Source organism: Cuculus canorus, chromosome 4 (assembly GCF_017976375.1).
Source record: "Cuculus canorus isolate bCucCan1 chromosome 4, bCucCan1.pri, whole genome shotgun sequence".
In the NCBI taxonomy this organism is placed as follows: Eukaryota; Metazoa; Chordata; class Aves; order Cuculiformes; family Cuculidae; genus Cuculus; species Cuculus canorus.
The window spans coordinates 26,575,311-26,602,561 of NC_071404.1; the positions used below are offsets into that span (position 1 = coordinate 26,575,311).

Genomic DNA, 27,251 nt, shown 5'->3' on the forward strand with positions numbered 1-27,251 from the left:
CACAACTTTTATCCTACAAAAAACATTTCTTTTTCATTCTTTATTACAAACACAGTCTCTGTTCTAAATCAATACCACGGTTACCAAGTACAGAACAGGCTCACAAACAAGGACATCAATTTGTCTCCTAGTTTGATTTCTATTTGCATTTGAGCTGTTCCTTCAGACTTCCACAGCAATCTGATAACACCTTATGACTGCTGGTATAGATAAACACCCTTTGTCCTTACATAATCCACAGGCCATCCATATGTATTTCCTAAAGCAAATGAGAAAAGTCTAAATCCTTTTTCGATAAACTTGATTTTAGCTGACACAGTTTCTCTTTTCTGAGGGATATGTTTCCTTTCTTAATTTTGGAAGACACTTCAAAAACCAATAAACTTTGAATAAAATTTGCTTTTTGGGTTCGTAGAATAATTTACCATATGTTTGCTCAATTATTTGAGTCTCACCTGGGGATGCTGCTTGATATACAATTTTATCACCTTCTCTTTCTGGAACTGCTGTATGACATACTGCCATCATTGTCAAAAACTCACATATTATAGGTGCAGTAGGCTAAAAAATAAAAAGGAGATGTCAGAGCGTGATTAATCATTTGAGCAATAGCTAGCTGTAATGTATAATTACATTATATCGTACGAGGAGCGGCTGAGAGAGCTGGGGTTGTTTAGCCTGGAGAAGAGAAGGCTGAGGGGAGACCTTATTACTCTCTACAACTACCTGAAAGGAGGTTGTGGAGAGGAGGGAGCTGGCCTCTTCTCCCAGGTGACAGGGTACAGGACAAGAGGGAATGGCCTGAAGCTCCGTCAGGGGAGGTTCAGGTTGGATATCAGAAAAAAATTCTTCACAGTAAGAGTCATTGGGTACTGGAACAGGCTGCCCAGGGAGGTGGTCGAGTCGCCTTCCCTGGAGGTGTTTAAGGAACGGGTGGATGAAGTGCTTAGGGACATGGTTTAGGGAGTGTTAGGAATGGTTGGACTCGATGATCCAATGGGTCCTTTCCAACCTTGTGATTCTGTGATTCTGTGATTCTGTGATAATAGACTTAGAAAAATAATAGTCAAGAAAAAAAATTAATGGAAGATTTTTCCTCTCTTCTTTAAAAACTATAAATGACCAAACAAAACAGACATTATCTGTACACTAAATTCCAGCATGCAGAATACCTTCTTGCTGCTATACTTTGATTCAGGCTACACAGATAGCATTTGCTATCTAACAATCAAAAGTAGATAACTAAAACAGAGAATTACTGAAACAGGCAATTTAAGTTGGAACGCCGTATTGGAAGAATTCTACGTTACCCACTGAAGCCTCTTTGGATGCTGAATTTTCTACTAAAAATATTCTCTTTTACGTTACTTTTTTTTAACACTGTACTTGACAACACTTTAAGAACCTGTAGGAAGATGTACCAACTGAACCCCAGAATCATGTGGGAAATGCTGCAAGGTGAGGCAGACAGCTTTTAAAGAAAGACATTTGATGAATGTCTCAGGCACTTCAGTCTACATGGCTGAAAAAAATTTAAATTATTTAGCCAAAGGAGGGGAAAAGAGTGTATACAAGCAGAACAGTCGATTGTTCTTGACAAATACAGGTAAAAACCTTAGCACAGCTGAAATTTGCAAAATGAATGAACTGACCCCTGAATTCTTATTGAGAAGAACCCCCAGTATACCCCCTAAATAAGTTCAAAGCAGCTACCACCTCAACTGAGGGTTTTTTGTAGCATATTAGCAGTTTTTCAGATTAGTAGCAGACTAAGAACATGAACAATGAATTTAACATTACAATTATTCTACAAAATAAAATAAACTCTGAAAACCCAATTTAATTCCATAGTGCAGAAACACTAATGAGAACTGGCTTCTGTCCTGCCCACTGAGCCCCCCAATCCTCTAAGATGCATTCAGAAGGCTGAATTACAGATTCTTTTCCAAAGCAATTCAGAAAACATTTAACATACAGTGGCGCAACCTCTCTTTGAACATGTGCCTGAATTTTTAACTTTAAGATGTATAAAAATGCATTTTTACAGCTTGTATGCACATATTACATATACTTACTACTATGTATCTATCAGAAAACTTTCAAGATTCAACCAAGGATTTTCTAGAAAACAGCAGTAACAGGATGATGCATCTTCCTAGAACTGAAAATGGACTGCACAGGTAACTATAAGAGCTCCCTCTGCTTTAGATATGTTTCAGAGTTGCACTCGCGTTTGTAACAGTTAAGATTGCTTTATCTGTAGGAACAAAACGCTTCAGTGGCTGCCAGTTACCTTGAAGTTATCTCATTGGGAAGACAAAATTTAAGGAAAAGAAGAATTTATTTACATTCTTCTTGTACAAATGACAAACAGACAAGTGGTGATGACAGTACTGTTTCTTAGGCAAATCATAAACTAAGCTATTAACTTTCCATGAAATACATCGCCACTTTGGGGCAAATACCAGCCTCTAGAATGTCTGATTTGTCTCATCATCTGAACTGATGATCTAACTTCATGAATGTACACAAAAATAATGTCTATGGTTAACTCCTGACTCTGGTCTAAGCCTGGGTGCAGAAATACTAAGTCATATCAGGATAGTAAGTTAAGGTGACTAATCCTGAACACTTTGATGGATGTCATGATATCATATGAAGAGAATAACTGACTTTTAAACACTCATAGAATGTAAAACGTTACACTATTATACTTCAGACTCATAACATCTGAATCATGCCACATAAAAAAAAGGCTGGATCTAATTAACAAGTATCAGCAACAATTATAAAAGTATTCAAGAGAGCATGCTTATTTTATGTAAATATGTAATTAATTTATTTTTCTTCAAATAACATCATCTTTTGACTTACTGAAAGCAACAGCTTGAATTCACAAATCAATAGTAATTTTTAATATATAACTTACATGATTGCTTTGGAGATTCTCCAGTAATGATGAGTCACTAAATGTTTTTTCTTCTCCATTTTGTGAACCCTGCCTAGAAATAATTAAGTAGAAAAAAGATCACTAGCTTATTCTTAACAATTCATACACAAATCATTTACAATGCTGTGGTAAGGTCAAAAACATTTTTGTTTTGTAACTGTTACAGTAGTGGCTGCAATCACATAAGGTGAGAAAATGAAGTGAAAAGGTACTTGTTTCACATCCCCAAAGCTAATCTAATTCTAAGAAACCTTGATTTATACAAATACATTTAAATCCAGGGAAGTTTATCTGATACATTCATGTAATGCAGGATGAAGTAAAAAATGAATCTACATTGTAAGACTGTGGCCTCTTGTTTTCTGATCTCTAGAATGAGATTGTTGAAGAGACTCAGAACAAGATATGCCAAAGCAATCACGTTTATTTGAGAAATTAGCAGTTAAAAAATTGTTTTGTAAATGTTTGCAGAAAGGAAAGTTCAGTATTTGTAACAGGTAAACAAATAGAGTTCAGACACCAGGGAAGTCTGCATGGAGAGGGTTTATTTTCTATTACTCATGACCAAAAACAAACCTAGTAAACCAATGGACAAAGAAGACACAGCAACAACAGTGAAATAAGAAGGGACTAAACAAATGAAAGGTGAAGATGGTTCTGAAGATATGAAGTCATACACTAACTGCAGTCTCTCAAATTGCACAAATCTGGCTGAAGCTGAGAGTTCAACAATGTAGATACTTCTACGAAGACTTGTTACTACAGCTGACTGTTGAGTATTAAGACTAGCTACGCTTGAATTTCAGTGAAACAAAAACAGTGCTGAAAAGTTAATGTAGTTGGAAGAAAGCTTTTCTCATATACTTTGGATCTTGCCTAGGCTCACATAATCTTAGAAGATAACGAGCACACTTGGCGATTTAAGTTGAAGGATATACATACATATCAAAAGCATTCTAAAGTTTCTCTATGAAATCCAAAAGCACTACGGTTTAGTCCTGCACTACCATGAAGGAATATAAAACGACAATACCTCCTTCATATAACCACCCAAGGACTACTTTGTCGAAAAAACTACTATTGAAGTGAGAAATTTGAAGCATCTTAATTCACCAAGATCTTTTTTTAAAAGGCAAAGCAAACAGATCTTGAAGTACCAAATGTTAACAACTTCAGATACATTAAATTTGTTTACAGTCTAAAGTTTAAGCTTTGTTTGCTTAAAGCTTTCTGACAGAAAGACTTCAAGATATTTTCCATATTCTTGGCGCTAAAAGAAAGGAAAAATACTTGCAGGTATATGCTGTGTCATACTGGAAAACAATTCTTTCTAATTCAAAAGTTATAAAATTTTAAATATTTGGAGTTCAGTACATTAGTAATTTTAAGACTACAAATGTTACTGTCATAAACAGATTCTCTTAATCGAAATAGATTTATATACCAAATAAATCTTCTTAAGTATCTTATTTCATAAGATATCCATTGCTTACAAAAGGGAAGTACTTTTTTCTCTGAATGACAGTTCAGGTATCAGTTTATCTATGTCTGACGTGTTTATAAAGATTTTCAAGCGTATTAGTCAAAACCAGTCTTATTTTAACTTTTTTTTTCTCTGACAATGGGATGGCCTACACAGAACCAGGTTTACAGGTATCAGATGGGAGCCACCCTTCTCAAAGAGGAACGAGGGTCTTTGCCCAGGAGCTCACAGAGCTCATTGACAGGGCTTTAAACTAGATGTGAAGGGGGAGGGGGATAATACCAGGCTTGCCTATGAACAGCTGTGGGAGGACACACAATGGTTGGAGTGTAAGACTGCCTGTCTGCATCAATTTGAAACTAAAGTAACTTCTGTAAAATATCTCACATTTATAAAAATCTGGCTCACTGTTTTTAAGTTTGAATCTTCTACAAACATCACATACTAAATGACTTTCAGAGCTTACCAATCATCTGAAGGAACATTATAATCCTCAGGCTCAGGGCAATGGCTGCGTAATAGGTAAAGGAAGAATAGAAACAGGGAAAGGAAAAATAATCACAGAGGCTAAAAAACTGGATCACGTATAAAAAGAAGTTAGTTAATGAAATTGAATTACTAAAAAAAAGGTATTTCAACCAAGTATTCTGCCAGTGCCTAGGTAATGATAAAATCCTGCAAAACCACGATGTTTCTCTTCAGGTTTCATAAACCATACATGATTTTTTTTTTTCAATTGAAAGCTTGCCTACTTACTAACTTACAACAGCAGATTTAAAGACATTGGCCCTCTTTACAATTTTTGCTTTACATTTCAGTATATATGCATGGTTGCAGTCTCTCAAGAAAACACAAAGTAGCTTTTAAATTATTTGAAGCCATACTAATGCAGCTTGTCTGGCTGAGGTCACAAAATGCTGATGAACAAACCTTGCCATAGTGCATCAACGAATCTGCCCTGTGATGACACAAGTTTGAATATATCACAATTTATAACACACTAAGTAAGAAGAGCCTTAGAGATGGAACAGTCACTTTTACCCTATTCTGTGTTCCCAACTTTTATTTGCATCAAACTGAAACACAGTGACTCTCCTTGAGCAGCCATGAGAGATGCTGTAATGGCTATTCACTGTAAAGAGGACCTCTACTTTCTCAACAGTGATGCGAACCAGAAAATCAATCTATGTCTTTTCAAAATGGGGTGGGATGGGAGCTGGAAAGTATAGCAAGAAAAAAATCAGGTTTTTTTTTTTTTTTTTTTATGAAGGACATTCACACCTAGATTTCACAAAGTAGAAATTTTAGTTTGTGCTATACCAACTTCAGATCAAGATATATAATGAAACAAATATCAAATGCATATTTAAGTGCCATATCATTACTTTTTCATCTTAAACTGGTATATGAAGAATTAAAAAAGTTACCTCAGAGCAGTTTCTCTAAATCATAAAATTAGCTCCTGTGGTTGAAGTTGAACCAAATATATACAAACACACATATAATTACATACATATTTGAAAGATCAGGGTTAGAACTGTATTATTACAACTGTTAATTCAAAAATCATCAGAATGGTTAGTGCATTAAGGACTGAGGTTCTTTTTCAAACCAGAAAGCCTACATTAGACTCCTGAAAATGGGGAATTTTAAAGGGATCCAAATGATAAAGTCACAAAAGCCAAATCATCACCTGCAGCATAAACCCAACAATTAATTTCATAACCACTGCCTAACCTCTGCCTCATTCTAGAGATGTCTAATTATCTGCTGCTGAAGGCTCTGAGATTAGCACAGGTCCAGCACCTCACATACTGACAAACCATACCAGCATTCACAAGGTAGGTGCTTCTGCTCTATTTGTTGCTCTAATTAATTAGAAGCTTGAGGATTTTACAAGCTCTATTGAAGAAGCTGGCTGAAATTGCTGACAAAGAAATAGCAAAATGCTTTGTTTGCATTTATTTGGAGAGATCTCTTAATAGCCACATTGATATTTGGAGTCATGCTACAGCACTGCAATTCAAATTCTTGTTCATCTCGAATATTATTTAGTGAAAGAGCTGGTGGCTACATAAAGCCTGAAGTATGGACATCAATATAAATTTTTGCCGATACAAGGAAAGACTTCTTTTAGTATAAATATTAAACAGATTGTGTTTACAGAGAGAAAAAAAATGCATACTGAAGTTATGCTACTGGAGTAAGCCTTTTGTATCTAAACTTCACTTTATCCTCTTTGCAAAAAGAGATGTTACGACTGAAGGGAGTCCTTACAAGTAACATTTCAGAGTCACAAACAAATTGACTCCTAGTTGTAGGTATTACCAGGCATAAGTTTATTTTAACTGTAGTCTTAACGCATTGGGAAAAATACACAGGTGGAAGAAAAGAAAGCCACACAGATAAAGAAAAGTATATAAAAAAGGTATATAAAAATACCTACCCATAAGCAACTCCTGCTACAGTACACTTCTTAAACTGCATGACGTTGCATGTCAGGGTACCCGTTTTATCAGAAAATATGTATTTGACCTAAATGAACGATAAAATTTACTATACATTAACATTCAGCAGTTATTTACATATCTACTACCATTGATGACTATCAACACCCTAAATATTTTTACCAGTTCTACAATCTTCACAGAAAAAAAATACAGTATATAAACATGGCACACAGTTCTTCATACTCATTTCCAAACACAGCAATCAATTATGAGATGTTAGGAAGCTTAAGCTTTCTTCAGTGCCCAGTGGTATACTTAATTATTCCTCAGTCTACATATTGCTGAAATGCAAGAAACTAGTGAAGACTGATGGCTTTGCTAGCAAAATATTCCATTTCTGACAGAAAGCAATCAATAAAAGAAAAGTATCTATGTGCATTTGCATCCCCCTCTTTTTGGCATAGCAATATCTTCTTAAAGCCAAAACATTAATAAAAAACAGCAGTCCAGTAAAGCCAAATTGCAGGAATAGAAGAAATACATTCCTAACACCTATTCTAGCTCTCCTATTTCCTTGAAAATCACAAACCCTTCCTTTCTAGAAACTATTAAAGTATTTTAAAAATCGAAGCCAAAATGCATGTATCTGCGACATACTGAGGTTTAGTTCAAGCCTAATCTTAAGATAAAAGTAAATATATGAAGAAATGAAGTAGTAGGTGATGAAACAAAAGCTCGATTGGTCTAAGGTAAACTTCAACTTTAATCCAGTAAAATTTATTTTTCATTAAAAAAATCACAGTATTCTTGATTAGGAATTAATTGTGTTATACATGGAGTAATAAGGTATATATTAGTAATATTTTCTGCATTTCCTAAATTTAGAATCGCATATCCTATTTAAAGATTCTATTTCTGAAGGATTACAGCTTAGCCAAAACAGTAGTTAGAAGAATGCTTCCATCCCAGGTTTATGTCTCCAAAAGGAAAGCAGGAAATGCAGCTAAGAAAACTCAGCCTTTTTTCCAACACCAAAGTTTTGCCTTTCTTAGAACCTAAAGGTTAAAGTGGAGATCCCAAGAAGTCTGACTAGATCTTGGTGGTGAAGGAGAGTTTGATGAAAAACTTAAGAAATGATGACAAGAACTGTCGAAGTCAAAAGAAGAGGAAACGTGTCTGGCAATGTCAATTAGCCAAGAAGTTATGTAAACTCGGACAGAAGGAAAGCAGAGATTTGACACAGTCTCTTCCCCGCTAGGAGAGCTTGCACTCCCCTTTAAGGTCAGGAAAATAATGAATTTTTCTGCTATCTGCACACACTTAAACTCAGTAGGCAAATGCCCTATCATCTACATAGACCATGTTAGAACACGTTAACCTGCAACTACTGTTTTACCAAAAGGCAGACCTCTAATATTAGTCCCTAAGACTAGTTTGCTGCATGGCTAAAATTATGTTATTATTTGTTATTCTTGGAAATCTAAAAACATCTTTTACATTCCTATGCAATAACATAAAGAATTAGTTATGAAAACTTCTAGGCTAGGAAATGCAAGAATATGTATTCTTGTGCATGTAATACAGTTCAATTAAATAATATTTTTTCCAGAGAATATTATCACTGGTGTGACAGAAAGCATAATGTTTAGCACGTTTTTAAAGCAAGACTACAAATACAACTGCCTGAATATAACACATACTGCTTCTGGAAGCACGTCCTGTGTCCTTGGCACACTACTTCCACAAAACGAAGCAAATACAACAAGCGATCTCTTGAAAAGGCTTAACTGATTTTATAGTATTAAAAGAGAATTCTAAACCAAAATGAAGAATTAAGTGCAAATTTCCAGGTCGTAATTGAGCCATGAGCCCTCATTCCATTCACTGCTTCCAGCCTCCAGTGGCAAATGAAGAGGGAGTGTATACAACCACAATGCTTAGAATTCCTCTGATTTTGTAACTTTAATGATACACTTCAGCATTCCGTGATTTCAACAGACACATTCATACATAAAGCAGTGTTTGTTCATGTAATACTGGTTTGAATACTCTACCTCCCACATACTGCAAAGGGTTTTTAAAAATATCTGACAAAATAAAGAGAACAAAAATAAGCAAAGTCTTAAGGAGTCTGTATAATATATAAGATTTTGAAATAATAATTTAGATTGTAAATAATTTAATTATTACATATTTAGATTGTAAAATTATAGAATTTCAATACACAGATATAACCAACAATTTTTTTTTACCTGTCCAAGTTCTTCATTGAGATTGGAAGTACGAGCCATCGCAGCAGTGTCTGTAGGTTCATAGTGCATGTCTATGTCCTGTAGATTTAAAAAGTATGTATATTTAAAAATTAGTCTTCCATCACTTATTACAAAAAATCTAGTACATAAATAGAACAGGTAACTGTAGTAAAAGCAAACCAAATATGAATACAAATTATCTACTTCTATGTATCTACTTGTTATGGACTCAAGATGTGCCAGGGGAAGTCTAGACTGGATATTAGGAAAACCGCCTTTAATGAAGGAATGGTGAAGAATTGGAACAGGCTGCCCAGGGAAGTGGTCCCTGGAGGTGTTCAAAAAATGTGTAGATGTGGTGCTTCAGTACATGATGGTGTCAGACATGTGATGTGTTGGTGGCTGGACTTGATGATCTCAGAGGTCTTTTCCAACCTTAATGATTCTATGATTCTACTTGGGATTCATATTTAAACACAGACACAATCACTTCCCAGAGTCCCAAGAAAAAGATTAATTTCCTCTTTATAGGGGAAAAAAAAATCCACATAAATCTTTGAGATTTTACTCTGATTACCTCCAGTGATCTGTATTATTGAACACCTGTTTTATCTAAGCATCTAAAATTTAACAAGCAGAAATAATAATAGCAACAAGCAGAAATACTACATTGTAACACTGAAGGAGAAGTCAGTCTTATCTATTTATATTGTATGCACAACCAGTCATTTCTTAATAGCAAGGTAAATATAAACCTTGAAAAAAATGTGAAGATAAATTTAAGAGTACACAATAAATGTACGGTACATTGTAAGTGGTGGGCTTTTCTAACAGCCCCCCCCCCCCCCCCCCCCCCCCGGCTAAGTTTATTTTTAAGTACTCTAAAAGATTAAAACATTGTGAAGTACGCAATGCAGTGCAAAAAACTGCAGACAACCAATTTCTCTATACCAATGACATGCACATGCATACAGATAATGTTTAATATAATCTGGGACTCTAGACATTTATTAAGATAAATTTAAGATGACTAATCCCTTATGATGTGAAATGGGAGGGGGTGACAGAAGTTAAAACCCTATTTTGGATTTTTTGTGTAAACAGTTGCCAATGTACACATTCAAAATGGGTAAGTCTTTGTTGAATATTTATTTTAGAATACAGAACATGAAGGAATTTAATTGCACTCTCTTATTTGTCAGCAATTTGTTAGCGTAATAGAAATGAAGCAATCAAAACACTGACTGTTCACAAGATTTAACTTTTAAAATAGAGCAAAAACTTCCCCTGCTACTCCATATACGCTTTTATCTATACCCGCATGACATCTCTCACACACATATCTATTTCACAAATTTGATCAAGGAGTTAGACTAAAGAGATTTAGGAGTAATTTACAGTTGGAAAAAATTGAAAGATGGAAGGCATGCCATTAAAAGCACTTACATGGCTTTAAAGTGTATATTGCATGACCATCCCAAACAGAGTAAACCCTTCTTTCCCCCATTAATTCATTAAGAAAAAAAATTAAAGATGCAAAAATGATTTTATGTATTTTTAAGAGATTATACTAATAGACACTTGCTTTCTACTAAAAATCCCTATTAAACTATGGTGGTGGCGTGAAAAACAGGAAAACACTGAACCCCATCCTCCCACCTGTAACCTATAGGCTACACTTCAAAAGAATATAAACTCGACAAAACTCCACTGTACTGCAAAATGTTTTCTTCTGATCATTTCAAGTGAAACTGATACTTGAATACTAATAATGAGAAAGTAGAAAGCCCACAAAAACATACTCCAAAAAGCAATCTGGTGTAGGTATAAAAACATTAAATAAAACCATTTATCATTACCTTCTCAGTTTCCAATAATAATAAAAAACCAGAATTAAATATTTATATTAAGAAAAATTCTGAAAAAAATGTACACCTAGACAAGCAATCAATCATTTCACTTACTTGTGAACCATTTTATTTTAGAAAGCAATGCATATTGTAAAAAAAATAAAAAAATATTTACCCAATTTATGAAATATGCCTGAATAAATTTAACAACTTCCAGCGTAACCAACAAACTGATTGGAATAAGATTATTGAAGAGAATGATAAAAGTCAAGAAATTCAATCCAAAGTTGCTTGCTCCACCATCTGCCAAAAAAAAAAAGCAACAACAAAAAAATTAATGCCATACTTAAAAGTATGTATACATAGTATATTCAGAGTATTGCATTAACTGCTGATTGTTACCTGCTGATTTATGAAAAGTTCTTTGTCTAAGAAGAAACTTGAGAATTAAGTACAATATCACTTATCACTTGCCTATAAATATGATGTTCATAAGAGTTAAGGATCTTTATAATAAAGTGGAGCTCAAATTTAGAGAACTATCCCTGTACAGTAAAAATTATAAAGCCACAGCATCATTTCCTGGTATAAGAGAGCTTAAAAATTCAGAAAAGTCATGCTTTAAATGTAATCCATAGGTAACAGCCTGCTGACTGTTTACGTCAGTGGAATGCTGATACAGACCTCACTGAACTGCAGAGAGGTAAAAGATGCAGAGGCAAACAACAAAGCTTCCCTTCCTTAGTTTAGGAAGAGCTCAGATGGCACAGCAAGGTAAATTTTATACTTGCTGTGATATACCTAGCCTAATGATTTTATTCAACAACCAGTAAAGAAAGACTGATAAAGACCACGCTGCATAAAGGATGGCAACCATCCCTCTTTCCAGTATGAAAGACGGTTGACCACTAAAATGTTAATATATTATTTTAATTCTTACAATTTAGATCAAGATACCAGTCTCTTCCACTATGCCTTCGATTCCATATAGCTGAACCAATGGAGCAGATCAAAGACATGGCAATAAGGATGCAGAACAGAATCAAAATTTGGATATTTGTAATTCGCTCGACATTAGACATTTTAAGAGGTGGACTTGTTGAATTCTGCAAAAGATAAAACCCAAGAATGGCTACTAAACATTAGAGAAGTTACACGTTTCTTGCTTTTCAAATTACACATTTGCTAAATATTCTCTCAAATACATCATCATCATAAATGGCATAGCTGCTACACTCAAAACAAAAAAAGCACCTTATAAATCAATGAATTAGAGCTTTAGATTTGTGTCAAAAGTAGTTCAAACAACCACACAGAATACTCTTAACAGCAACAGCTCACAGTAAACATTAAAAATTAATGTGCATGTACCTTATCAGTCCTGCAGAAAACAATTGATAGTATAAACAATCAAACATTTTTGAGTAACTGTTTTACAAATCAGAAAAGCAATAAATAAGAGGCATGCATAACCAGTCTGAAAGTATTTCTTCTTTCCTCAACAAATGCATCTCAGTGTTGATAATTCAAACAGCACTTGGAAAAGTAACTTCATAGTCTGAGAATGGTTCTCTTCTCTCCTCATTTTGCAAATACATAAAGTTTCACTTTGGTTTTCTGAACAAGAATGCTTGCTTTTGTACTTGAAAGAAAACCCCACAAGGTGACAATTTTTAGGAGCAGATGAATAGATAAACTATAATGATCCAAACTTGCTAATACATTAGTCTTAAAAATACATGTTATGAAATAGAGTTGAATATGCTTACTAGTGGAAAAATTACTCTGTGGCTACAGGACTTATAACAAGAAATCGGTTTATCTTTACTGGTTTTACTCCACAAGAAATATGCTGTATTATTGATATTTTAAATACTATATTGAATCTAGCTATGTTTCATGAAAGTATCTTCTGTGCTGTATAACAGTATAATATAAGGTAACAAAATAGCTTAGAGAAAAATCTACGTGACAAACCTGCATAAGTTTTGTGTCATGTCCTGTATAGACAACTATTCCATGAACCCACTGAGTATTTCTCAACTGAGCTCCTCGTAGAAGAATCTGATCAGATCCCAGTGGAACAGTACTAGAAGGAAAGAGTTTCATGTTTTAGCCTTAAAACAATCAATGTCAATGAATAAAGGTAAACCAGCAGGTGTTAAAACTTATTAGCTAATTTCTCAATATTTAGATGATTATTGTAAATATGCTAGGAACAATATTTTGGGAGTATTGACAGAAAGAAAACTTGACAGTTTAAACTAAGTCCAAAAATCTAGTTTGCAAAAATATTATGAAAGAGGTCTAGCCGTGAGTTGACAGCTCGCGGATCTATGAAATACCCCTTGTCTTTCCACTGGGCAAGTCAAAAGAGGCCTAGGCACGAGTCGACAGCTTGTGGATCTACTAAATACTCTGTGACTTTTGCCTGGGCAAGTTGATAGCTTGTAGATCTGGGACATGGCTACCCCTTCCTTTTCTCTTCCTCAGCCTTAATTCTTCCCATCCTCTCCTCTTCTTGTAAGGGTCACCACTACAGACAGCACAGACCTGAGTTTTGGATTTCAGTTCTGTGACAAATGTTTAAGTCATGGAGTGGAATGTAAAGCCCGACTACGCTTATTTCTTTGCCTTAAACACTTTGTCTGAAGGCTGGCCATTTGTGTGTTTGTTTTGTGGTGCCTGCAATGAATAGCGGAGGTGATGCAGTTGCACACCTCCCCAAGGATGGAGCTCGGGATATCATCTGAGGGCCTCGTCTGTGTGCTACAAGGGGAGGTGATGCAGTGGTGGGCGCTGCCCCCCTCCCTTCCTCCACTTGCTGGACTGCATGGTCTGGACCCTCCTGAAAGGTAGGGTAGCATGTAGCAAGAGCACCCCAACACATGCTGATGGGGTTGGACGGGCCTTATAAAAGACCTCATAAGGAACCATGTGGGAGAGGGGCTCTCACTCCTATGCTCTCTCTCTCTCTCTTGCCCATCACTTCCATCGGATCAGTCTGGATCACGCAGCCTGGGAGAAGCTGCTGTTGCAACCGTGTGTTGCCGAGGAACTGTTGCTGCCTGTTGATGTGGGAATTTCTTTTCTTTCCTCTCTCCCACTCTTTCTCTGTCTCCCTCCCTTTTCCTTATGATGTGCATGTCGGATCAGATCCAAGTGGCCTGAGTTGCATTCAGGGATCAGAATGAGATCTAAACAGGTTGGGATTTGTTCCTGTAACTTTGGGAAGTTGCACCCCCCTGTCTCAGCTGTGCACCTGAGTATTTTGGTCTGTTTATGTTTGATGGAGCCAGAATAAATATGGCTTTTGATTTTTGTCCTCGGAGTGACCTTGTTGGCCTCTGGATCACTAAGCAGATAAATGAAACCCCCCTAGTCAAGCCTGGAAGCAAGTGTGTGGCTCGTGGGTCTGGGATGTGACATCCTTTGATTTATGATTATGAAGTTTTTGTAAGTGTATGCTGAAACCCAACTACTCCTACAAAATCTGTTTTCCAAAGTGATTTTCAAATTGATTTCTCAACTTAATCCTCTCTTTCACTGAAATAATTAATGAACATTAATGAACATAATTAATGAACATAATTAACTGTTTAAAATTCACAACAATATTTCCTGCACCTTCTTTAAACTGCAAAACCAAATAAATTTTCTTGTAATTCTTTTAGAACAGCAGAGAGCAAATAAGCAACAAAACCTCATAAGATGTAGGAAACATTAAACTGCCTTAAAATACGACAGCTGACTTTATACATATCCAGTAGCTCAGGTTTTTCTTAAAATATAAACCCTAAATTATATAATTACTACTCTCTTCCTGGGACAATAATACCCTACTTTTTTTCACTTTTCTTTCTACAAATACCAGCTAGCAGTTCAGACTTGTCAATAGTGCTGTAGTATTTGGCATTCTTACCTAAATCTATCATCTCTACAGATGTTTTAAACCAACGCGTTATGAAGACTACCAACAAATTGCTTAATGACAACTGCTTCCCCGATATTTAAGCTGTAAAGAGTATGAGGAAGCCATGATATTTAGTAACTTTTCTGGTAGCACAAATAGCATGAGGTCAGTTTCAGTGAGTAAAGGTACTAATTTCTTCTGGCTCATCATGTCTCTTTCTCTCCTCTCATATACAAGCTTTCAAGATTCAAAGATTTCAAGTAAAAGGAAAAAACACATTCTTCCTCCCCAAATGTTAATTTATAGAAACTAGGAAACCACATTTGATCTGGAAAAGTATTTGAGTGCTTTTCCATAAAAAACAAGCTGTCCCTTGGAAAGCAGAAATCAAAACCTTCCACTCTTAATTCTAGCACTCCTTTAACAGTCATGCAAGTTCTAAGACCCTTCCTTTTCACCTTCTGAACTTCCTCTTTGTTTTCCCCTCTTAAACCTGGGAAAAATATGCAGTGAAGTCCTTTCCACTGCAGAATCCATTGATTCTTTTTTTGATCACGACACTGGCTCTCAAATGGATATCCTTCTCCAACTTGGTAAATAAATTTATCCTCAATAGTCTGTATTTGGAAGACAATCTGAAGAGAGCCAGCAGGAGTTGTCTTCAGTAGAACTGCTGCACAGACCAAGGAGTTGAAAACACACAGCAGATCTGCCAGGTATCATGCTTAACACTGTTATGCTATTCTCTAATGAGGTGATGGTGTGATGACTTGACAGAGCTCTCAAGTCTCCATTTCCTGTCCTCAGCCTCCTCAACACTGCTACAACTCATCTGATTCTTCTTGTATGCTACATAACTAATGAATCCTCAGCATTGTATTTGAGTTGTATTTGGTATGCAATGTTCTCAATTGGGAAACAGCCTTTCACCATACTTTTCTGCCAGCGCTGTCCAGAGTATATTAAGAGCTAACAATTTCTAAGACAAATTTGAAAGCTTACATCAAAACACCAAAATGTTTTCTTAGCAAGCACACTTCACTCTTTACTCAAATTTTTCTTAACAATGTCTTAAGGAAAAAATTTAATTTAGGTCTGGACAATCAATATCTGCCCTTGTTTTTAACTTGCTCATTCTTTTTCTCTGAGCCACTGTCTAATCTCAATTTCAAATTTATCCAGGGTTAAGAACTTTTCTCCTTTCTCTAGCTAATTGCCTTCACTGCCTTAAACTAAATGACATGCTTCTTTATATTCATAAGCATAACAAAGAGCTGCACATTTTGGAGTTAACACACTAAAAAGCTGAGAATATCACAAAAACTTTGCCTCTTTTAACCCACAGATTTAGCCAAAAGGCAAAATAATGGTAGTACAGTCCTACTCTTTGAATACTAAGTATCTAAAAGAAAAAAAGAGAATGTTTGGTTTCTTGAGTTGCCCTCCCATGAAGGGAAAACAAAAAAGACTGAAAAGGTCAACCAGATACAACATTTATGGCAATGGGAAAGAATGAAAAAAATGCTTTTCCAGGATACACCATTGCTTTTGCAAAAATGTTAAGATGGTAGAGAATGAAGTGGAAATAACCGCTGGATCTACATAGTCTGGTAAGAAGGTTTTAAAAGGTCTGAATAAATAAATTACAGTTAGATGAACCTCTGCTACCTCTAATATGGGTAGAAAGAGAACTCATCCCTGATGTTTCAGGTTGGAAATAAGTTCAGGATCCAAAAAGAATTACTTACCTGCAATTCTTTTTCACTGAAGGTAAATATTATATTAGAGCCACACTTTTGGAACTCTCCTACTGCACAGGAACTATATTTAATGCTCCAAAACTGAATTTATTACATAACAAACTGCTTGACCAGCAGATGGCGTGCTCCTACAGATTCTTGAGGCATAATGGCCATCAGTGAATTCAATGTTTTTTTTTCTTTATGAGATTTTAAAATTCCATAATTAGATTAAAAAAAAAATGTTTTTCTCTCTAGCCAGGGAGGAAGGACGAATGTGTGGATCTATTATAACTATTACCTTCAGAGAAGAATTACAGGTAAATGTTTTTCTCTTCTTAACGACAAGTACAGTGGAATTATAATACATCCACACTCTTGCGCCTGAAAACTCCCGGAACGCATCTGTAAGAAATCAGTAAATAAAAAGTGGAATATAAAAAAATTTTAATAATTAGTTAATACTATACATATATATTAGTCTAAAATGACAAACATGAATAGTATTGTATATGTATTGTATATGGAGAAATAAATGCCTACCAAATAAAAAAGAAATCATGTAAATCTTTGGGAAATGAAGGACTCAATAATTTTGGATCTGGTTATGAATTTTAGAGTCCTAAAACACTGCATTTGTTTAAACCCATGGAAAACTCCATATATCAGTATTTGGTAAGCACTTAAGTATTTTAAGAATTTTTGATGCATTTCTACAAGTATATACATATTGCAATTACATTAAGGCTATCTATTGTTAGAGAAACATAATTTCAACAGGTTAAGCTAAGAAATGCCTTTCAGCTACCACATTAGAAGAATTTGAGGTATATAGCGATGGACTCAGTTCCACTCCAGACTTAGAAACACAACGAACAACAGTAAAAAAACCCAACAACAAACCCCCACCCAAGAAACTACTTCTACAATAGAAATTTAGCTGGCAAGTAATGAGATGCTTAAGCAGTGAGTTACTAAGTACATATTCCAGAACTACTAGAATCTGATTAGCACACCCTTCTATTATCAATGGCTACTACTTTAGGAAGGTCAACTAGTATAAAAACTCAAGTTATGGACATCAGAAGTATGGTTTTACCCGTCAAGTTTTTTTAAAGAATAAAGTCTAATAAAGAATAAATCAGAAAAGCTTTTTACCTCTCTGCTCTTAACAGAGTAAGACATGCCTTAAATCTTGAGTATTTTAAGAAGGTGCAGCTACCTACTGTTAGATTGAATCTACTGAGACTGTCTTCCCTGGATTTACATACCCATGCCCATCCAGCCTTATGTTTCCAACGAAGTCATAGAGATGTCGGTTTGGGCTCTCACATTCAATTCTGCCTGTAAGTCTCATCAAGCTTTCTATGTCCTTTATATCTGATGTTAGTGGCAAACCCTGTAAACAAAAATAGTTTATAATGACATTAAAACCCACTTTCCAATATACAAATTTACCTACTGTAAATCTGCAAAACCAGAAAACTAGTATCCCCATGGCAACAAAATGGGACTGCTACACTTCATTGTAACACTGCTGGAAAAATTCACCTTGGTATCTTAAAACATTATTATGGAGACAGGGTCACAACCAATCGTATAACTCAGCAAAAATCTCCCTCCTTTGAGACAGTGCAGTCAAAACTGCTATTGCCCACCCTCCCCTCAAGGACAACACTGGCACTATCAGTTGCTTTCTGTAGGGCTTCCCCCTCCCCTTATTGATCTGTCCACTGGAAACAAAACTGATACCCAAACTACACATCTTTCTACCTATTTTCCCACTGAAAAACCCTGAAACAACATGCAAGGTATGGCTTAGGAATAACCATTTGTTCCTTCTCCTTAATTAATCGAATAAAAATTTCATGATGTCAATAACGGAATCTGTCTTCCAAAATGGCCATTAATAGAATAAAATATGCTTTATAAGCAGTAATAAAAAGAATATTAGCAATATCCTCAAAAAAAGAAATTCCTACCTGTCGAATTTTTAAGTTTGTCTCACCATCTAAGTTAGATGTTTCAATGTAGCACATAGCTTGTGGTTCACTATTAAGAAAAAAAAATCCTTAATTTTAAATAATAATGTCAAAATCCATGAACTTTCTGTAATCTTTTAATAGTTATTTATGTAATTTCTTTTTTCCTTATCAAATCTTCAGTACTAGAAATTTACAGCCTATCCGTAAAACCAACAGTATTTTACATTTCCACAAAAGTTTGCCAAAACCTACCTTCTTAGATGGAACACTGCTAAAAATCCTGTACATAGTAGGCTTTCTTTGTTTTCACATGAGATTAAGATACAGGCACAAATACAGTACATTTGTAGTGCCAACTGCTGTAGGCAGCAGTAGTTTAGATGTGAAAGTATATTTGCAAATAAATCCTTTACCAGAAAGGTCTAAATTATGGATAAGAAAAGAGTTTTGAAATATATCAGTCCTTTATTCAATTTAAAAACTTTTTCATAAATTATAAGTTTTGATTTGATGCAGAACATTACTACTTGAATAGTTCATCTATTTGACATATACTGATAAAAGGCTTTTTTGTTTTGAGCGTAACAGCAGTATTCTGCAAAATACTTTTAAGTTTTAAAACATTACAACCATTACAGAAGTGTTAACTAGGAAAACAGAGGTACAGAAGGACAAAATTATTTTCCTACAAGCAGAGTAAACAAGAACACGTCTATCAGGTCAGGATTTCTGAATTCACCCACTCAGTTTCCATTTTCTGGGCATGAGGACAGAACAACTACTATTTATTTCTATGATAGGAATAAGTTTTGATCCTGTAAAGAACAGGATGAATCATCAAAATCTCTTACAACTTAAGAGAATAATTGTTTGCTCTCTACACTACTTTAAAGCTTCTAACATTTTCCTCCTTTTTAACATGAAATTGAATCATCAAGTGTTTTTTAAAAATTTGCTTTCTCAATACAACAATGACTACTGATAAGAGATTCTTATGTGAGTTTTAAAATGTTTGCAGGATAAAGTTCGGTATGTTATTCTAACATTTTTGTAAAGCAAAGCATTAAAATATAATAAATAATCATACTAAATTCTTTTCAGGCTACCATTTTCTTCTTGACAAACTTTTCTAAAAATGTAAATAACTTCTGTTTAGACCATTTGGATGGAATCACCTTTAGAAAACATTACTACAATTCTAGCATTTTTATTAGTTAATAGTAAAAACCAAACAACATTTTTGTGAAGCACTTTTAAAACAGACTAAGGCAGCAAACATGTTTGAAGTGAGACACATGCTTAACTGTAATTACTCTAGCAGAGAGCAGTGACCTCCACAGTAAATAAGCGAGTTAGATCAAGGCAGGCCCACTGATTTGTTAGAGAAAAACAAAGTGCCCTAATAGTGCAGACAAGAGCATAAAGCTGGCGTGTCTAAGAAACATGCATTTTGTCACAACACACAAGAATAGTGCTGCTTTTGTCACTGCATGCAGCAGAGATTGTGCAACATTCAAATCTGTGCAGAGGGTCCTCCACCAGTCCTACCAACATTAAACTATATTCTTTGCTGAAAATATTGGGTTGGTTTAAACACATACAGTCTTAATTCCTCTAAGCAATTAAACACATATTTATCCTGGTGTTTTACTGTGTGTTTATTCAATAACAATTTGTCCAATAAAATTTCATGGGGATATTGTAAAAACAAAGAGGACTTAAATTTTAATTTATTGGAGTGCTATTGTGTATTTACACTTTAATGATCCACACTTTTATCAATCAAACCCTTTCTAATTTTATAAGTGTCTAGGTTTTGGCAAGGAAAAAAAAAAAGAACAGCAAAGCTAAGATTTATCAGCATGGCAGTGTTCTTCATATTTGGTGTATGAGGACCCACGCACTGCACACGTATCCTGTGCAACTCATTTGTTCTAACCTTGATGACAGACTGATGAGATCAGCTGGGAGATGCTCCCCATTGGTCACTTTCACTACTTCCCCTACTGCCACCTACATATCCCAGTTTGAAAATGATTAGAACAGAAAAAGAAGTGATGGGGGGCAGGGGGAACACAAACCAAAACAAACAAACAATAAAGATAAAAAGACAGAGTGAAATTATTATACAAACAATACATGTTAATTAAAAATGTCTGATGACTATTTTTTCAAAATCTATTTTAATCAGGTCAGAAAAAAAAGAGCTAGAATATTTTCATTTTACTTGAGTAGACTGTTTTATTGCAAAGCACCAGTTTTAACCTGCAAAACACACTGATATTGTACAGTGAAAATAAAATGCTGTTATGCTTATTTCACCACTCATTTCACAATTTCAAGTTCTTAGCCAATCCACACATTAATTAGAAATATAAAAGCCACAACAAAAGATTTTCAACCATCTTTTCAGAAAAAAATCAGGTGACCTTTCTATGCAGACACACTGCAAATCACTTTGTATTTTGTTTCAGCTCTGTAAATTTCAACTTACACTGAACTAGCAAGAAACAACTTGAATTAAATCTCAGAGGTTTGTGTCCTTGCACAGTAAGAGATTATAGTTTCCTAAAATAATTAGGATGTTATTCTCCAGAAACTGTTATTGCTGGTAAAAAGAACCAAATATTATTAGTTTGAATTGAAACCAGGCCCACAGGTTCGCATTGCTATTGAAACCTAAAATGTAACCGGGCATCGATAAACACCTGGAAAGCAAAACTGACGAGACTGTTTTCCTGGAGAATGCATGGCCATGTGGAGATGAGAGGCAGAGAAGGAGAGCACATGCCAGCATGCAGGCAGAATTAAAGGTAGTAGTACAGGATTCTCTCCTGGAAAGAGGGCTGCAACAGGACTCTAACCGAGAAGGAAGTTTACGCAGGAAGCAATGTCTGAACAGGGCCCAGAAAAGCAATCGTGATTCAAAAAGTCCTCATTGCAAACTGGATCCTAGAAAAAAACTTGACAGTAAAATTCAAGGCGAGTAATGCTCACAGTTGGGAGAGCGTGTTCGAAAAAGGGCAGTAAAATGAAGTTAAGCAAAGAGGTAACAGTCCTGACAAGTCCAGTAGCAGCCAACTATTATTTCAATCTATCAACATGTGATGTAGGGTTCCTTCAGGAGGGAAAAAGCTCAGATAGATGGCTTTGGAGGCAACTGGTATTTTTCTGTGTGCCAACTACAACTGAAGAACACTATGGTGCAAGTGTCCTCCAAATCCAAAAGGGCAGAATAGTGAAGACACCTACGCAAAGACTCAAATTTAGAAGGTTACTCAGGAAGATTATAGAAAAGTTGCTCTGAGAGGATGTAATCTCTTTCAACTGAGAACACCAAGGTTAGCATGACACAAGCTATAATCAGGCCAATAGAACAAGTGTTCTTTGACGCATGGTGTATTGCCTATGAAGATCTTCGTGGAGAAGCACCAATGAAATTTATAAATGCTTCTCGAAATGCAGAAATAAAAAATTTATCGAGGATCCTCAATACAAAAACATCTGAAGTTACAACAAACATTGATACTGAAGACAGACTGTGGGGAAAATTTACAGTATTATTATGAAGTGTAAAGTAACTGCCAGATAATTATGATAAGTGTTTCAGAAACAGGTACACTTAATTTTGAGATATAATGGAACTTGAAATAAACAGTGTACTAGATTCCACCACCGTTTGTCACAGAAACACATAAGATTCTGGTGTTATTAATTGTATATATGAGTGCATTCATTAACTTCAGTGGGATCAGAGGGTTTATACCTAATACATAATCACACATAATAAAATAAAATTTTCTGCCAGAAAAAAATATGGAAATTGAATTGTAAACATACAGTAATATATCAAATTACAATTGATCATATTTAACCAATCTTAATTTAAAAAAAATAAATCTTAGTTTATATTGTCTATTGACCTGATCAAATAGATGTTGAAAAATGTATATCTTCCACAGATGTGGAATTCTTAAATAAATCTGTCCAAGGAAATGATGATAAACAACCTCTGATTGTCCATGTAAAAACAGTCACAGCATTACATGCTGTCTATATATGTAATTTGTCTTGCTTTCAGTGCTGAAATTATTCATAATATCTAGAGTATAATAAAGTGAATATTCAGATTATAAAGATAGTGCTAAATTTGATGGCATACATCTCATGTTCACTTTTCTCCCTGATTCAGCTATCAAACTGGTGACTATATCCATTATAAACATTTCTTTTCTCTGTAATATATCCATTTAAATTTACTTATAGGATGCAGGTTGTTAGGTACATATCAAAATGCCAAACTGGTTAAATATGGCAGCTGAGGTCAAATTTTTAGAGAGGGAATCAGCCTTTTTTTGTATTACATCCAATAATAAAATAGCATGTAAGTTTTTCATAGGGGTAAATCAAATGCCAGTGTTATTTTAAAACTGTAATTGTCACAGTTTAAAGAAATACTGCCTGAAATGATAAATGCTTAAACGAACAGAAGACTGTACTTCAGAACAGCAGGGTTTTTGTTTATTCCTTATTTCCTTGGAGCAATCACAAACAAATAAATAAATAAATGCAGGGTAGAGAAACCAGCCTCTACACTATAAGCATCAGTGGCATCTCTACCTTGATGAGAGCAGTACAGTGTCAGCAGGTATATACTCTTTGCCTTTTATTATAACTATATCTCCAACATCTACCTGAAAGAAAACTGGGAATTGGTTAATGGTCTCAAACAAAATATGTTATCCCTTTGTTTTAAGCACATTAAATATCTACCTGCCGAATGGTTTTAGAAACTCACAAACTGAATTTGTTAGAAACTCACACACTTGGAGAAGCCTATAGGTCTTCGGTACTCAAAGGTCACTGGAATTCTTTGGAAATGTATTCTTTAATAGGCCTAATCCTGACTTTCCCTATGCAGTTCTTTACTTTTGCTATGTAATGTGAAATATTTTATTGGGAGACTGAAATTCAGTTAAAGAAGAAATTAATGTCTTGTAAGACCGCTGTTCTGTTGCAGCATGCTATATCTCCTATCCCTGCTTCGCCAAAAGTATAAACCAATCTCATCTGAACTTTGCTTCCAAATCACTGTGGATCAAATTTTGTTCAAGTGTTCAGGTATGGAAAACAAAAAAACTAAGGGACTAGACAGGCAGAATAACATTTTGTCATTCAAAATTACCTTTAAAAGACCTTTCCTAACCACTGCATAACAGTCTTCAAAGTTCTCACGGTTTAAGCCACAGAAATTCAGCAAACACAAAAAGTAACTAGTTTCCAGAAAGAACTTTCTTCCTCGACACACCAAACACTACGCAACTGTATAATTTTGCCATAGGTGAATACTCTCAAGTCAGTCATATCATTCATGTTATTTTCCACTGAACTTAAAGACCACCATTTAATGGCAGTTTTGTCTGGCTCATAACATCAGAACTGGCTTGGCTTAAAAGTATGTTTTGAGGGACAAGCATTAACAAACTATAAAAAATGAAACATTATGCATTTCCCATTATATCAGTTAATTCTTATCAATGACAACTATTTGGAGAAATAAAGCAAACATTAAATCTGCATTAAGTGTCACTACCATGAACACACACCTTTTCCCAGTGGACAATCTCCCATGCGCCATTTCGTAGTACTAAAAAAAAAGAAAAAGAAGAAAGACAATTTTACATTTGTACACTCTAACCACAGTATACAGGTATGTATTAGATTCCTTATCAGATGCCATATTTGTTATCTCCCACTTTTCAGATGACACCAGCAACTAACTTTAAAAAGGATGCTCCATCTGCCCTACAGAGGACTAATTCACCACAGTGCAGAAATGCCCATTTCAACATGTCAGTGTCAGACTGTATGCTGCTGTACATGCCTGCAGCCTGAGGTAACAAAAATCATACCTAATGCAGCCTAATCAATCAAAATCTCTACAAAAGGTTTTTTATAGTAGTGGAAATTCAGATAGTTAATTACGTAAGGTTAACTGAGAGACTGATAGTCCTTCAGGAACAGATGGATGAAGGGAAACTCATATACAGAATCTACACATGCATGTGTCAACCAAAGGAGGAGCTAGATCTATAACATACTATGCACATCTCTACTTTTCAGGGTTACAGAACTGCTGAACACATGAAAAAAGTGTACCACACCAACTAAGTTTTTAATTATTGCTTTGACAATAGACCATATTTGACAAAACATTTAAACACTGTTTTGACAGTACACTGTAACTGATGTAGTATTTGTGTGAATCCTCCATTAGCTTAAGAAACTCGTTTCTCAGTGCTAGCAATATTTTATGTATCCTTAATACACTTTCAACTTCCAAGGTGCTCTTTCGCATGCACAGAACATTCAGGAATTTTTGGAACAGTCACCTAGCCTAATGTGAGCAGCTTAATGTGAGGTCACCAACGAGAAGAGGCAGGAAAGGCAGTAAAACAAGTCATTCATTAATTTGAAACTTTGTAAACTCTGAATAAAAAAACCTGAAAAGGTACTTTAACATTCACTGCTACATAAAACCGTTGGTTGCAATCTCAAAACCTATGAATACTTGATGAAAGAATTTTAGATGCCTACGTTACAATTTTGGTTTGTTTTTTTTTTTTTTTTCCTAAATGTATAGTTAAGAGGTTATCTGTTTCTCCAGGCCTGTTCTCTGAACATTTCTGTTCCCAGTGCCTTCAGTCAGCAGATTTGTCTCCCTGTCCTAATCTCTCCATAGCTCCCATTGAACTACATGCTCAGTGGTTTCATGAGGTATCTTACGCCTCTAACCCCCACAAATTTTGCAGTAAACTAAGATTTATGTACAATTAAGGTAGGCCATAAAATTATGTTTTAATATTAGAGACATTTCCAGTGGTTAGCAGTGCAAAACAATTCTGGCTGTCTTTAGTCAATGACTACATCCCTCTCTAAAAACTCTTAAGATTATGTTTGTTATTTATTTAAAAAGGAGTCCATGTAAGATTCTCCTCTTTCCGGTATTACTTCATACTTTCTACAATTAAATTCATATGACCATCATTCCTCCGCTTGTTTACAAAAACAGCATCAGCTCTATCAAAAGAGACCTACGTCAGAACGGGTAATTTGAGAAGTTAAAGAGCAATGAAGTAGGAACTTAAATATGGACCTCCCACCTGACAAGTGTGTATAGGACATACTAAACACTACTAAACTAGGACTACATCTCCCTCACTTTCTGAGCTAAAATAACTCTCTGATTTAATCCTTCTTTTCTTTATTAAAATCTTTAATAAGAAAAAAATACATTCCAAAGTTTTGGTTTGAGTACACTGGCTAAATATCTGGTTGTCTCTAATCAAACCATTACATAGATTTCATATTACGAAAAAAAATACAAAACCAAAAAAAATCTATTCATCTTTATCCATGGTTCCATTTTACGACTTGTCCCTCCAACTGCAGTTTTCAAAAATTATTCAAGATTTGCTGCTTGAAAAAAATTACGATTCCTGTAGTTAGATATGTATAGACTTTTCATCACAATTTTGGCCCACTAAATACAGTAGTTTTTACAGCATCACTTGTGTTAAATGAGTAACTGTTAAAGTTTCTTCAGAACTTCATAAATTTCATTCCATTTTGTGGTGCTAATGTGACTGTAAAATTGTTATTTCAACTGTTTAGATTTCAAATTTTTAAGTTCTCCGTGTAAGCAAATTCACACTCAACTACCTGTCAGCAGTTCAGATTACACTAGTATTCTTTACCAAAAAAAAAAACATAAAAATCAAACCTCTGCAAACCACAATTAAAAATGTCTCTTACCTTGAGTTTGTTTCTTGTTCACTGCACTATCAGCTTTATGCCTTTTCTAAATTAAAAATGCACAGTGGTTAGACACTTCTGTTGACATGATAAAGCTTTCACATTTAAGATCAAACCACATCTCTTACCCTCACCCACTCATCAATTCAATAAATGGATGTAAAAAACATTTTAAAAAGGACTATGGATTACTTGCATAGTTATGATCATAAGGGAGGTGACAACCAGTTCCAGGCTAATGGTCTTGTAATAAAAAGTCCTCTCATGTGGGCATTCGCTATATAAACAAGTTCCTTATATAAGGAAGCAGGGTATTTGTGTGCCATAACTTTGTCCTTTCCTAGAACTCGGAGATTATTCTATCAGAGCAAAGATCCTGGAACCATTCTTCATACAAGTGTCTCATGCAGAGCTGAAGTCAAGCAACAACTGTGTAAACATATGTCTTCACTTACACCTAAGCGCCTGCAGACATCAACAAACAACCAAAAATCAACAAACCTCCCTCCTGCACCCTAACCAGGCTATGCTATCCCTCCCCTCTGTTTTCAACCTTATGACAGAAATCTATTGATGCAGTTAACCACCAGCATTTTCAAGGTATCATCAAACTCATCTTAGTTACAAAAACCTTAGGAGACTACTAGTTTAAACACACTATTTAAAAGTAATGATCTCTGCTCTTCCTGAGCAGGAACGTGATATTGAAAATTAATTAAAACAGAATCAACTGTTTTAAGTAAACTTTTTGAACAGAGATACAGAATTCATGCCTTTGAGGAAATCAGAAGCAACCTTGCAAATTGAAAGAAAA

The 27,251-nt window shown here is 35.0% G+C and overlaps 1 protein-coding gene across 1 annotated transcript in view; it reads right to left on the minus strand.

The window, feature by feature from the left end:
* The window catches only part of ATP8A1 (ATPase phospholipid transporting 8A1), a 105,383-nt gene that overhangs the window by 58,528 nt on the left and 19,604 nt on the right, over positions 1 to 27,251 (minus strand). The window contains 13 exon segments of the mRNA XM_054065279.1: positions 456 to 561; positions 2,930 to 3,002; positions 4,900 to 4,944; positions 6,880 to 6,968; positions 9,136 to 9,213; positions 11,161 to 11,288; positions 11,926 to 12,091; positions 12,963 to 13,074; positions 17,909 to 18,036; positions 18,620 to 18,689; positions 20,562 to 20,635; positions 24,229 to 24,269; positions 26,438 to 26,483. Of these exon segments, the coding sequence (XP_053921254.1) occupies positions 456 to 561; positions 2,930 to 3,002; positions 4,900 to 4,944; positions 6,880 to 6,968; positions 9,136 to 9,213; positions 11,161 to 11,288; positions 11,926 to 12,091; positions 12,963 to 13,074; positions 17,909 to 18,036; positions 18,620 to 18,689; positions 20,562 to 20,635; positions 24,229 to 24,269; positions 26,438 to 26,483 (1,156 nt within the window).